The following is a 13,566-nucleotide window of genomic DNA, read 5'->3' as shown; positions in this document are numbered from 1 at the left end:
CGTCCACGCTAGCTCAGATGTTTCTGCGTTGCCTTCACCACTCATGCATATTTTCTTGATTTGCTTGATTAAGGAGAGAGACATATCATATACACTTCGTGGTGGCCCAGTATGTGCAATCCGTTTCAAGACAGGCTGATATTTATGTAGTTTATTATAAACAGATTTTCTTTATTTTCCAGCATAAGGCAGTGGAATTGAAAATTCTGTTTCCTGACACAGGTAAACAGAAGTGATTTAACGTTTCAATCCTGGAGCACCAAACAAGATATAATTGTAACTGGGACGACGTGTAGCAATTAGATTTAGTGTGGAGAAGAATAACCTATTTAATATTGGTAGGGGGAATAAGTGGATGTGTGGGCTTAAATAAACCACAGACAAAATAAACCACAGAAATCAGGCAATAATACAGGGTGCAAATTCCTCCTCAACCCCCTGCTACAAATCTTGCCAAGTAATTGAGATGGTATCTGCAAAAAAGGCACCTCTGGTGACTACAGAGGTTGGTCCCAACATGTTCAGTACCTACAGTGTGTTTCAGAGACACCATAGGGCTAGGACTGAAGGACTCCTGAAGAGCAGATTGGTACCAGTATCTGTTTGTGTTAGCATTTCTTCACCTTGTGCATGCTGAAGAGACAAATTTGAAGGGTCTGAGATAACACCGTGGGCAATTCTTCTGTGCCCACAAGCAGAGGTTGCATGTGGGTCTCTGAAAATCTGAGTTAGACATCATGCATGACCGGCGCCACTGACTAGCATCCCCCAGGAGGCCCTTCCCATGCCCTGGGTACCACGTAAGGGCCAGGGATGCTTGGTCCTGCTGTGGGCTCTTCCTGTAGGCAGTGCTGCTGTCCTGACTTGGCAGCTAGGTCTCATACTCGGTTTGGGAGAGAAATCGTTCTTTAATTGTTCCTTCTGAGAGCAGCTCCTATGAGAGCTGTTAATGCACGTTAATCTCTGGGATTGGGGACCTTTACTGCCAGCACTCGGAGGAGGAGAGTTTGCATAACAGGAACGACAGATCTCAGAAGGGAATAAATAAAATACAGCGAAAGCAAGTCTTATTGTTTTTAACTGACTATCTGCTAAAAGAAGGCAATTTGGAAATGTCATGCCTAATTTGAATTTTTGAATAATTCATTGTGTCTGTGTAGCAGAAAGTGATTGTTTGGTCCAAAAATAGGAGACATCCCATTAAGAGGAAGAGAAATTGCGATAGACTGGTAGCCATCAAAAATAACTGGTGTGTTGCTTTTCAAAGCCCTTTGTTCTGGATGACTTCGGTGAGACCAGAGGCTGGGCTGAAGCACTTGCATGTTAATGTTGTACCCAGTGTAATTTTTGCGAGCAGATTTTCTATTTTGCTACTTCAGTGAAAGATAATCCTCCAAAATGAGAATAATAAATGTTATAAAAGAATGAGGTACAACCAACTTTTGTAAGGCTGTCTGGGTATTTCGCTGTATCAAGTGCAAACAACCTTAACAATTTGTGACAATAGTCCACTCATCTTGAGGGAATGTCTTCAGGCTGATTAGGATTTCCTTCAAGGGTGTCTTTAATGAAGATTACTCCAAGCATTTTGGAAAAAAAAAAAAAAAAGTAATTTGAATCATTCCTGATGCACTTTAGTATTCAGCATCTGAAATGCAAATTTATGCATAATTGTGTTTGGAGAACTATATAAGATAGCTGCTATAGATGTTTTGAACCCTCACAGGAGATTCCAACAGGTATGCTTGAGTGCACAGGCTTTAAAAATCACTTTTCTTAAGCCTTCCTGAGAATTACCTTTGCTAATTCATTTACTTTCTGAAAGTAAAACTAGACATGATATATGATCACAAGAGTTATGTCTTTAAATCAATTTGACTGCTTGCATACATTCTGCAATATTTTTGCCTGCTTTGAAACCTTTCCAGGAGGGCAAAATACTTCTGATTGTCACTATTAGAAGGCCCTGTGGTTCTCAGTGTCCTGCTGTGACCAGTGCAGTACTTTGCCCCTCAGACTTTTTTTCTTCCTGCATGGTCTTGCCATGGCTTCAGCCAGAGACCAGCCTGTTGAACAGGTCCTCCCAGTGTCTATGTTCTCCTGAGACGGGGGATGACAACCCATGTGGTACGAACGAAGGAGGAACCGCAATGATACTTCAGTGTTTGTGTGCCAGCAGAAGTTGCTAAATAACAAAGCCACGGCAACTGTCCCCTGATGAGGTCAAATCATCTTGACATCCTCGTGAAGCTCATTACCAGCCCCTCTGATTAGACCCCCAGTGCTTTTCTGTTGTGTGAGCTTTAATTGTGGGTCAGTAAGTTGTCTTAAAGTGTGTTGTAGATAAAGTGAAGCAGCTCAGATGCCCAAGAGGAAAATCACGGGACGCGCACTGTGTTTGTATTTCTTTGTCACTTCATGGCAAATACCAACATGAGACATCTTTCATTTGTGTTTGACCCTTGTGCTTGGAATTATCCAGGACTTTAGAGACCTTTTACCAGGTAACCCATAATTTTGAGATTTCCTGCAAGTGTAAAATCGTTGAATAGAAATAATGAGATGATTTACTGTCAGAGACTTACCTGGTCCCTGCTCACATGAAATGACAGAAGGTGAAGTGTATTTTGAAAGGTGGTTACACTTGTTCCTCATGTTTTAGGACTAATTGCAAATACTCTTGCTTCCACCTTTTCATTTAACCTTATTTGTTGCTTTTAGCTTCAGGAGTGTTAAAAGACCCTCTTAAAACCTTTGTACACATGATTTTCTCTATCCATCAGAAATCTGTTCTCCATGGGGAAACCCAGCAGGTTCAGATGCTTCGTGCCTTTAAAAGCTTAACACTTTTAACAAGTCGTGTTTGGAGCAGAGGTTTAATAATGCCTTGTACCAGTCCATCCTGTTGGGAGATTAACATTTTCCCAGGGAGGGGGTTTCCAGATGGGAAACCACCGATCTTGGAAGGAGGGCAACTCTGACTGGAGATCCCAGGTCTGCAGTGTCTTCCAGGCATGGGGGCAGTACAAAAGTGCTCTCAGTTCAGGTTTGAATTGGTAGGTGCTGGGGAGACACATCACCTCAAAGTACTGCCCTTGCTTATTGCCAGACAAAATGAATTTTATTGTGGATGTTTAGAAACTTTCACGGGAATGAAAAAGGAAAAAAAAAAAAGTAAGGGTTGTAAGTCAAGTACTAAAAAGGCAGGAGTGCTAGAGCAGACACTGCCAGTGCCTTCCTCCCTTTCGTGAACACCGCGTACAGGGCAGACGTGCATCCAAGCCCTCGGTTTAAGCTGCCATCCGGCAGCTCTGAGTGTTGCGTTTGCAACAGTGGGGTTAGATCAGAGGATTTCTGTTCTGATGACAAGTCGTATTCCAAGCTTGGGAGTCCGGTCTCTGCAGCGCACTTCCGTTGAGAAAGTGCTCGCTAACCCAGGAGTGCTGCCAGGCTTGTTTGCCCAAAGTCCTGACCGCTCAGCCCTGAGCCTGCTTCCTCTTGCCAGTGCCAGAAGCAGCATGTGCCACCAACAAGGGCACTCGTTACTGCTCTCCCATGGTCTGGCTGGGCTGTGACCTTGTCCTGCTGTAGCATGTCAGCGTCACCTGCAAACCAGAGCTCTGTGGGGCATGGTCAGCACAGGAACAAACTGCAAAGGTTTTTAACTGCTGGACTCTGACAAGCGTTGCTAAACACGTGTTGGGACGGCTTTAAGTGGATTCCAACTTTTGCTAAAGCTTCATAGATTTTTGTGGCCCCAGTAAAGGGCACCTCTGCTGACCTCATGGCTGGAGGCACTGAACTCCTGTGAAAGAACAGTTGGAATTTTTTAATGTGAATAGACTGACCCAATTCCCTCACCCTCGTTCTCAGCAATGGCTCAAGTGATTTCAGTTAATCTTTCCAAAAACACTCAGCCTGAGGCAAAGAGAAATCGTAAGTCAGATGATTTTTGGCAAAATGATAAGGGGACAAAAGTAAGTACTTAGAAGGCAAACCAGTGATTGACATTAGCTATAAGCCTCCGAACTGCTGTGGTGTGTTGTACCCCTCTAGCTCAGCACAGGGCATGCAAAGATTTACACTGTGAAGGGCATTACATACCAGTAGAAGCTGAGCCTGCACTTGCAAGTTTTTGTCTTTGCAGACTGCTTGGCTTGGGCGTCACAGGATCACAGATCAATTGTTCTGGAGATCGCCTGATCCAACCCTGTGCTCAAAGCAGGGTCAGGCAGAGTGCGTTGCCTAAGGCCATGCCCTGTGCAGTTTTGAAGATTTCCGAGGGTGGAGACTCCACCGCCTCTCTGGGTAACCTGCTCCAGTGTTCAACCACTCTCACAGTAAAAACCTTTGTACTTGTATTTCAGTGGAATGTCCTGTGTTTCAGGTTGTTCCCACTGCCTCTTGTCCTGTCACTGGACACCAGTGAGAAGTGTCTGGCTCCATCTTTTTTACTTCCTACCATCAGATATTTATAGGTACTGAAAAGATCCCCCCTGAGCTGTTTCTTCTTGAGGCTGAACAACCGCAGCACTAGACCCAGCATACCAGATGTGGCCTCGCCACTGCTGAGCAGAGTGCTGCCATTAACCTGCTGGCAATGCTCCTTCTGATGCAGCCCAGGACATTGGTGACCTTCTTTGCTGCAGGGGCACATTGCTGACTTCTGCTCAGCTGCTTGTCCAATAGGACTTCCAGGTCCTTTCCTGCAACTGTTTTCCAGGCAGTTGGTCCCCAGCAGGTACTGGTGCATGGGGTTATTCCTCCTTAGGTGCAAGACTTAGCATTTCCCTCTGTTGAACTTCATGAAGTTATTCTCAGCTCAATTCTCCAGGTCCCTCTGAATGGCAGCACACCCATCTTTGTGTATCATTGGTGACCCTGTGGAAAAGTGTGAAGGGGTAGTAGTCTAAGGGCTGGACACAACTCAAAAGTCTTGCCACAGTGTCCTGGATCCAAGCTCCCAGAATGCAGTAAATGCCCTCAGACAGCAAGACAGGTTGGGCCTCTGTCCTCTGCAGCAGGGAGTCACCTACTACTGTCACTCATTGATCTCTCCTCTGCTGCTGCATGGCTCAGGCTTCATCAGCATGGATGCTTTGATGGACAGAGCTCCCAACACCTCATCTCCTACCTGGGCACCAAACCTGTTCTGTAGCTTCAGATCTGCAGAAGGAACAGGAGCCTTGCTCCTCTTGCTGGAAGTCACAAGCTTCCAGCCTTTACCATCGTGGGAGTGTCCCTTTCCCAAGCAGATAGGCACAGGCTCTGCCTGCCTTCCTTCGATACTGTTGGGAGTTGAGGGTCCTCTTATATCTGCAGGGTCTCAGACAAGATCCAGTTGGTCTCTTTCTCATCATTTCTGACACTTAAGAGTTTGCTGGCCTCCTGTTGCAGATCCTCTACTTGGTGGCACAGGTCCCCCACCAACACACATCTCCTACAGGCAAGGAGACAGCCTCCCACTCCAGGCTTAGTGAGAAGCTCCAGGCACTGCCTGCAGTCCCAGACATGATGAGCCGCAGCCTCCATCAGGAGCTTGCTCGGAGCTGAGGCCTCTGCCATGTCAGGGACAGTTGCTCCCAATAGTGCTGGGAAGAACGCCCCGTGGCACGTCACCACCACTGCGAAGCAAGTCTATGCTGCTCTCGGCGTCGTTTGTGAGCCCTGTCTGTGTGCCCCTCTGGGCAACCTGCTGCACAAACTGCTGCATCTCTTAACGGCCGATCTTGGCTGCCCTTTCAGCATTGGTACCATCCAGGAATCTCTGGCTTAGATTTAATGTAATTTCATCTGGATACAGCAGGAATTTTCTCCATCTTAAACTACCAGGCACTGGGGACCCTCTGCAGAGTACCAGAAGTTCAAGAGGGATGTTGTAATTGCTGTTCAGACCCCGGTTTCGGCCATGCAGTGATGTTCCAACTCTTCTCCTGCCTGGGCAAAATACAGATTTCTGAAAGCTTTAAAAATAGCTAGTGGCTGGATAAAGGAAAAGTCAAACCTTTCTTTATCTCTCACTTCACTGAATCATATCTTAATTTGTTGTGTGTTTCCCTGCTGTGAAAGAAACTGTGATTACATTTGCAGACAACATGTGAAGTCAAAAAGAAAGACTTGCACTGCAAAGTAATAAAGGAGGAGGTGAGTGGAGGGAAGTGGAGGAGAGGAGGGGGATAGGACTTGACATAACAAACATTTGAACAGTTTTGGAGTAGATCATCTGAGATTCCCTTATCCTGCCCTGCCAGCACAAGTGAGAACAGCTTTGCACAACTGCAAATCTGCCCTATAAAGATCTGCAGTTAATGAGAGAAAACAGAAACAGCACTGGGACAACTAAGGGACACCCATGCTCGCTGTGATTCTGTTACGCAACTTTTCCTCCACGTAGTATTTTTACAGTAGGGGAGATGAGGATGCAGGAATATGCAACAGAAGGTGTTCATGAAAACCTAAAATTCATGAAGAAATTCAGAGTATGTAAACACTACTGACTGTGTAGGGTGTCACGCTCTTCTGCGCTTCCTAGCTCAGCTTCTGCTTTCAAACAGGCTTTGTTCAGGTTAAACAGCTGTCAGTTGTAATTGTACCTTTTCTCACTCAGGGAGAACTGACCATGACAAGTGACATGGAGAACTTGCAGAATGCCCTCTTCTTGGACATGGTGCCCGAGTCCTGGATAAAGAAGGCTTACCCTTGCACGGCCAGCCTGGGCACATGGTTTGCTGACCTCCTCACTCGCATCAAGGAGCTGGAAGCCTGGACAGGAGACTTTTCCTTACTGTCCTCAGTGTGGCTTGCTGGGTTCTTCAATCCCCAGTCTTTCCTGACAGCCATCATGCAGTCCACAGCCCGAAAGAATGAATGGCCTTTGGACAAGATGATCTTGCAGTGCGATGTGACGAAAAAGAACAGAGAAGATTTTGCCAGTCCTCCCCGGGAAGGGGCGTATGTCCACGGTTTGTTCATGGAGGGTGCGCGCTGGGATGCACTGGTAAGCTCACCAAGGCTCTTGTGTTGAGAGAGCCGTAGATGTTATGCCTGTATTGCTTGGTACTGTACTCTGGGGAACCTCTCAGCCCAGACAGGCGCTCCTTTAAAATAGTCATAGGAGTTGCCTCTTCAGGAATGGGAAAGATGTCAAAGATGGGCCTTGCTGCTGCAGGCTGGAGTGGGTGTCCAAGGTGGTCAGATGAATCACCCCTTGGAGCTGTCTGTTCCATGGCTGTGAAGGGAGTTCAGGGTGGCCAACTTGGACCGGTATGTCTAGTTTTTACAAGGTGAATCTCAACCTCGGTGTACATTGACTGAACAGCGGTGAGTGCTCGTGGTGTTACTACAGAGAGAAGACACGGGTTCCTCTCAGGGCTGTATTGTCTGTGCACCTTCCCATGGTTTTGATTTCACTGCTGCCTCCAAAAGTGACAGGGCAGACTTTTGCGGTGTCACTCCTCTGTTGCCTGTTTAGCAGCAGTGGGGAGAAAGGAAAGGACTCCGATTTCCTACATCTTCACATCCCCAGAGCTGAATGAGTGGGATGTGTGAATTCCAGACCACTGTCCTTCCACTGTGGAGTGCTGCAGGATGTAATCTGCATAGATAGGGTTTGTGACCAAAAATTAATCACATCCTTTAGCCATGACCTTAGGGTGCCAAATAAACTGGCATGAAAGTCAAACCTTTATGGTCAATGCAGACTCAGGCTGACGACTCAGCATGGGGAGGTGGGGGGTAGGCTGATCCTGGATGAACAGGGCAGCGTGGGTGGCACTCGCTCTTCTTCTTTCCCCTTCTGGATGTGGCCCAACACCGTTCAGTTGTAGCACAGCCAGTCTCAGGGCAGCCAAGGGGAGAACTGTACCCACCCACCGAGCACCTGAAGGGAAGCTCGTACATGGGTTGTTTCCCGCCCATAGCGCTGTCAGCGCGCCCGTTGCAGTGCACGTCTCAGAGCAGCCTCCCAGAGGAGCACAATTGTCCCTGTCATTCCTTCTGACAGTTATCAGCTGTTGGGAGCGCAGTCTGCAGAACGACAGCCATTAGGCTGACAAATCCCCACTGGGCTTCGTCCTCCGAGCTGCCCAGCCTGTGGTACCACGAATCCCAGTCTGTGCTGCGTGCGAGAATGAAATGGCAGGGGTTCACGTAGCTCCTACTCTGGGCATCCAGTGCGATGCTCCTGCTGCCAGTGTTCTGTGAGAGAGTGAAGGCTGATCAAAGTGTGTCACCCAGAACTCACTTATCTGTGTCAAGTTTACCCTCTTGCAAGAAGCAGCTTTTATTTCAGAAGCAGCTCTTTAGAGCCTTAACCTTGAAGACCCTCCTTTATCTGTTGTGGGGCTTGGTGGCAGGATGCTGAGGAGAGAGGCCCTGCCTGTTACACGCTGTGTGCCAGCTTGACTTTGCAATTCAGATCTAATACTCTCCACTTATTTTTCAGCACCCTCTCTGCAATAGTTTTCCATGAAGGACAGGAAATTAGGCCAAGGTTTGAACTCACCAACTGATGGCATCCAGTGTATTTTATCACAAGTCCTTGGGAAGGTCAGAGCTCCAGGCCGTTTTCTCTCTGGAAATGGGTTGACATGCGCATTTGGTCTGGAAAGCCACAGGCAGTCAGGAACATTGGCAAAGGCTCTGCCAGAAGATTGCAGTAAAGATCTCACATGGGCATAAGGTCAGATCTCCTGACTCTGTGTTTTTTGGCTCTGCTAATAGCAGAACTCACAGCAGCAGAACAGAGACCAGCCCAGACCTTTTCCCAAACCTTGGTCCTGCAGTTCCCTGTAGCCTCTGGTGTGACTGCCATACAAAACCCCTTGTCACTCTCAGAGATCATAACCCCTTACGACAGGGAGCACTGGATTTCTGTTACCCTCAAACACTGACATTTTAAGCTGATGCACATCAGCTGGACACAGCAATACAGAGAAAGTTTTAAAAAAAATTCCTTGTCTCGCATATGGAATACTCCATTAAAAACAACCTCCAGTGGCTGCTGTTATGTTTTCCTTTACAATCATTACCACCATTACTAGAAAATATAACAGTCAAAATGGCTAAGTTCTGCCTAGGTTTCACCCGTCCCCAAGTGGTGGTGGAAGTGAAGAGTGAGAAGTTTTGGTGGTGCAAAGCCAGAAATCTTTTGGGAAACACGTGACTTCTCCCCTTTGCCCCCCTCCAATAACCTGTATGGGTGATTGCATTCAGCAATGAGGTTTGTCTTCAGAGACCATCCAGACTTTAGTAAACGTGTTTTTCTCGTTACATTTTCCTTGTGATTGAAAGATACTGAGCAATCGTGTTTATAGAACCATTCATAATATCTGGGTATCACACTTCAATTTATTTCAGAAAGGAAAGAGTGTTTTCATATGTTGCTGCTCACACTGAAATATCGTTTCCACCTAGTGCAACCGTTCATTTTACCTGTAATCCAGCGAGCACCAATATCTATTAATGGGTACAGCATTTTTAAAAGAAGTGCACAGTTGTTATGGGTTGTATACTCCATCCAAATTAATCCTCTGATAGGAATCAGAGATAGGTCATGTTTAGAAGCACTCCTCTGGGGAAGACCTCCACTTTTGAAAGAGTATTTCATACTTAGATTTTGCCTCCAAAAAAGGAAAAAGTCTCTCTATGTTCTGCTACTCACATTTTTCTATTTATTTAAACATTTATGTTTGCCCTTGGGTGTCTTAAATTTATAAAACATTCATTACAAAACAGCAGGCAGCTATTAGATGAAATGAAACCAAGCAGGTTGTTTTGAGTCCAAATGAGCTGTTGCTGCAGCACTGTTAAAAATTGGTGGGACTCAGTGAGAGATAGTTTGTCTGGTGACGCTATGAGACATTTTATCTCAAGCCATGGGAGATTGATGGCTGATTCCTGGCTTTCTTGCTCCCAGCAGTGGAGGGTTTGATGCCAAGCATGTGCCCTGCTGCTCACCAAGGGTACTGGAGCATGACAGGACAAGGGGAGAGGTGGGGTTTGCACCACGTGTGCCACATGGAGCTTTGCCGGGTGTAGACAGCACACCACCTCGTCCTGGGAAGAGCTGCAGTCAGTGCACAGAGCTGAGCAGCGGCTTAACGCTGAGCGTATTGTGCCTCCTTCAAGCCACACCAGCTGTGGTTTCTGTGTACCTTTTAAAGCTAGTCCTACGCAAAGCGCCGGTCTTAAACCAGTGGGGAGGCTCAGAAGGGCTGATCTGTGTGGCAAGGAACAGTCACGTTTATCTGATGGTTCAAGTAGCTCGGTATCTTCGGGGACAGTTGCACACCACTCACGCTGGGATGCTCCCAGCAGTGGATGCAGATGAAAGCAGCTCAGTGTGCAACCCAGCCCTGGCACAGCCCAGTTCTGGTGCTACAGTCCCAAACATCACAGCCCGCCGTGTTCTTCCGCAGAGGCACCAGGTACATCAAACCTCCAGCATCACAGATTGACTTTTTTCCCGGAGGGGTGAGCCGGGACACCATATGAAGCCTTTTCCTGCAGATGTCAGTAATGCCCCTGTATTTGTGAGCGGGAGTAGGGTGTGGCTCAAGCTGAGGTGCCAGTGATAAACTAACAATGCAGCCAGGGAGTGGACACTTGCAAATTGTGCTGTGAACAGCCAAGCTCTTAATTATGGTTGTTTTGAAAAATTAGTAACTTGGAAAACCCTTTTCCATCTGTATCTCAATTCTTAAACTACTCAATGATAAAAATTCCGCTCTTATTTGGCTTTACTGGGCATCATTAGGTCTTCTTCACTGCGTGCTCCATGGATGGCTCTTTTTGTCGTTCACCATGTCCAGCTGAAGCCACTCGCCCCAGCAATCTCTGGGCCACCTCGGAGTGATGTTCCCTGCTGGCTACACTACTGCTCAGATCACCAGCCTCCCTTCCCTGCAGACAGATGCAATTCTCTCTGAAAGACAATCAAGCCGTGCTGAAGGTCTTGAAGCCAGATGACCCCAAATTAGCTGTGGTGCACGTGTGCTTGTGCTAGTAACACCTCAAAATGCAGCTGAGTGGGAGGGGATATTGGCTTACTGCGTGTGTATTTGGGTCCATCTATTAGCGGTCCCGGCTTGTGCCGGTCCTTTTGTGTCTTTGGACCCATTGATATGTGTCCATTCTTCAAATTGGCTGTTGAGAAGCCAGAAGAAGCAGGAGTGAAGGCGTCTGTGTGATCTGAGGCCTGAGCTCTCTGAGCACAAAACAGAGGCTTTTTACCAGGTGTGCTGTGCCAGTACTTAGGGAAAATTGCTTTCAGAGTAGAATTAATTTCTGATGAAGAGAGCGATAAAAAATGCAAATGCAAATCAGCCCAGACATAACAAAGTGATATGTTCCGCAGAGATACCTCGGGAATATTTCAACTCTTGTTAACCCAGAAATAGGACAAATATATCTTGGAAATTTGATTTGAAGTATTGTCAGCAGTAAAAAAAGAGATCTGATCAAAATCCAGGCTCAGAAATGAAAGATGTGGATTTAAGAAGAGCACACAGTAACATTTGATAAATAGCTTCTTTGCAAGGTATTATAATAATTATTTAATCGGCACGTTGGAAATATAAAATCCTAAATCAGATTTGGATTTATCATAGCTTGGTATTACAGATGGCATTTAGTACAATTAAACTGAGGTATGGTGTAAGAGGGATTACTTTTCTTCACTCATTTGCAGAACTAAAGCAACTATTAGAGAGGTGGAATCTTATCCCAGAACTCTGAGTTAAGAGCATTTGAAATAACGATAAGTGAAGCTAAGCTGCAGTGAGAGGCAGTTTCTTTAGCACTAACATTTATTTCCATTTCTATATTTGTTTTCATTTGGTCTCTCTAGCCTCCATTAAGCGATTTGGGAAACTTTCCTGGAAACTGATTGATGTGTAGGGGATTTTATTGTTAGAAAGAGAAACAGAAGTTGCCGGAGAGACCCAAGTTAGAGAAAGAAGCCATTGATTTAGTCCCCTGAGAGCACACTATCCTTCTCCTGGGTTGGTCAGCCTACTTAACTTGTTGTTTATATGTTATTACAAGTTATTGCTCAACTTGTTATTTATATTATGTGGACTTGTTATTTAATTATAGTAGTCCCTCAGGAACAGTCCTTCTGAATCCCCCTTGCTGGTGTGAGCACCTATGAGAGTGGAAACAAGCCTGTGGTTTTTTTTGGGGCCGCACAAAATACTGCGTGCATTCATTGCCCAGACAAGTGTATCCCAGGTCATGCTCAAATTTTGGTGGTGTGGTGGGACACTTACTTGGTGCCTTTCAGACTCTTCTCAAGTAAGTGTTGTTCTCCATCCCACCCCGTTCAGTGTCCACAACTGCTCCTGGCACAAGCAGCGCTTCCCACAAGGTGGTTCTGGCCTGGCAAAACCTTGAGGTAAGAGCCGCATGAGGGTGATGTGGCTGGATGTAGCCAGGAATGTTGTTCCCCCACAAGGTCCTGCTCAGGTGTGTGTGGGTTTGAGCATCTGATGAGAGCAGGCATCTATACTCTTGGAATAAGCTACACTTGAGGGAGGCTGCTGATGAAACAGGGTAGGTGTTTGATCCAGACCCTCCTTACCTTAGAAGGACTCATCCACCTCCTTGATTTCAGGAAAGATGTTTGCTCTTCTCCAGTAAGACCAGCTTGTATAAACATTACAGAGGATCATGAGTATCAGGCTACAGCTAATGGCTATCTTGGAAATCTAACTAAGACTTTGTCTTCTTTCCTTTGTAGGCTGGGATAATCACAGATGCCAGGCTCAAGGAACTAACCCCAGCCATGCCTGTCATTTTCATCAAAGCCATTCCGGCTGACAAACAAGATATGCGTAGTGTGTACCCATGTCCTGTATACAAAACACGCCAAAGAGGGCCAACTTATGTGTGGACTTTTAACCTTAAAACTAGAGAAAATCCTTCCAAGTGGGTGCTCGCTGGTGTTGCATTGCTGCTACAGATCTAGGCTCACCAGCAGAGCACCTCATTTGCAAATCCCTCACAATGTTTTTCACAGATAATTAAAAAAATAATATCCTGAGATATTCCATCTTTCTAAGTACTGGGCACGTAGCCTAAATAGAGCCTGTGAAGAGGTGACAGAGGTGCAGAAGGACGTGTGGACCAGATTCTTGGCTGCTGTAAGTCAATATCCTGTAACTCCTACAGTGCTGCACTGGAACATCCCAACCTACAGTCAGATCTTCCACACTCAGAGAGTGCTAAGCTTAAATCTGAATTTCATGTTCATTTCCTTTTTGTGATGCAAAGTATTTTTGAAGTCAGTGGTCTTCTCCAAAATCCTTATAGTCCAGTGACCTGCGAAATTCTTCAGACCTTATTCTTTTCTATACATGAGTTTCTTTGTCATTTGTGTGGTGTTGAAAATTGTGAGATCAGGTGTTGTGGACATAAACTGTTTCTTGCTAATATTCCTGTAAATTTTAGAAACACTGAAAATAGTGTTAACATCTAACGTGCTTAATGTAATCAACAGTAAAAATACAGCACGAGGATTATTTAAGAAGAGTATTTCATAATGATAGGAATTTACTAATAAAAATG

The 13,566-nt window shown here is 45.9% G+C and overlaps 1 protein-coding gene across 1 annotated transcript in view; it reads left to right on the top strand.

Annotated features, from left to right (window-relative positions):
• Window positions 1-12,967, top strand: part of DNAH9 (dynein axonemal heavy chain 9) — a 204,454-nt gene extending 191,487 nt beyond the window's left edge. Inside the window, exons 70-71 of the mRNA XM_086473546.1 lie at window positions 6,608-6,997; window positions 12,740-12,967. Coding sequence (XP_086329672.1) covers window positions 6,608-6,997; window positions 12,740-12,967 — 618 coding nt within the window. The remainder of the gene's footprint in view (window positions 1-6,607; window positions 6,998-12,739) is intronic.
• The last annotated feature ends 599 nt before the right edge of the window (window positions 12,968-13,566 follow it).

Source organism: Leptosomus discolor, chromosome 15 (genome assembly GCF_034619465.1).
Source record: "Leptosomus discolor isolate bLepDis1 chromosome 15, bLepDis1.hap2, whole genome shotgun sequence".
Lineage (NCBI taxonomy): Eukaryota > Metazoa > Chordata > Aves > Leptosomiformes > Leptosomidae > Leptosomus > Leptosomus discolor.
This window is presented reverse-complemented; position numbering and strand designations above follow the sequence as displayed.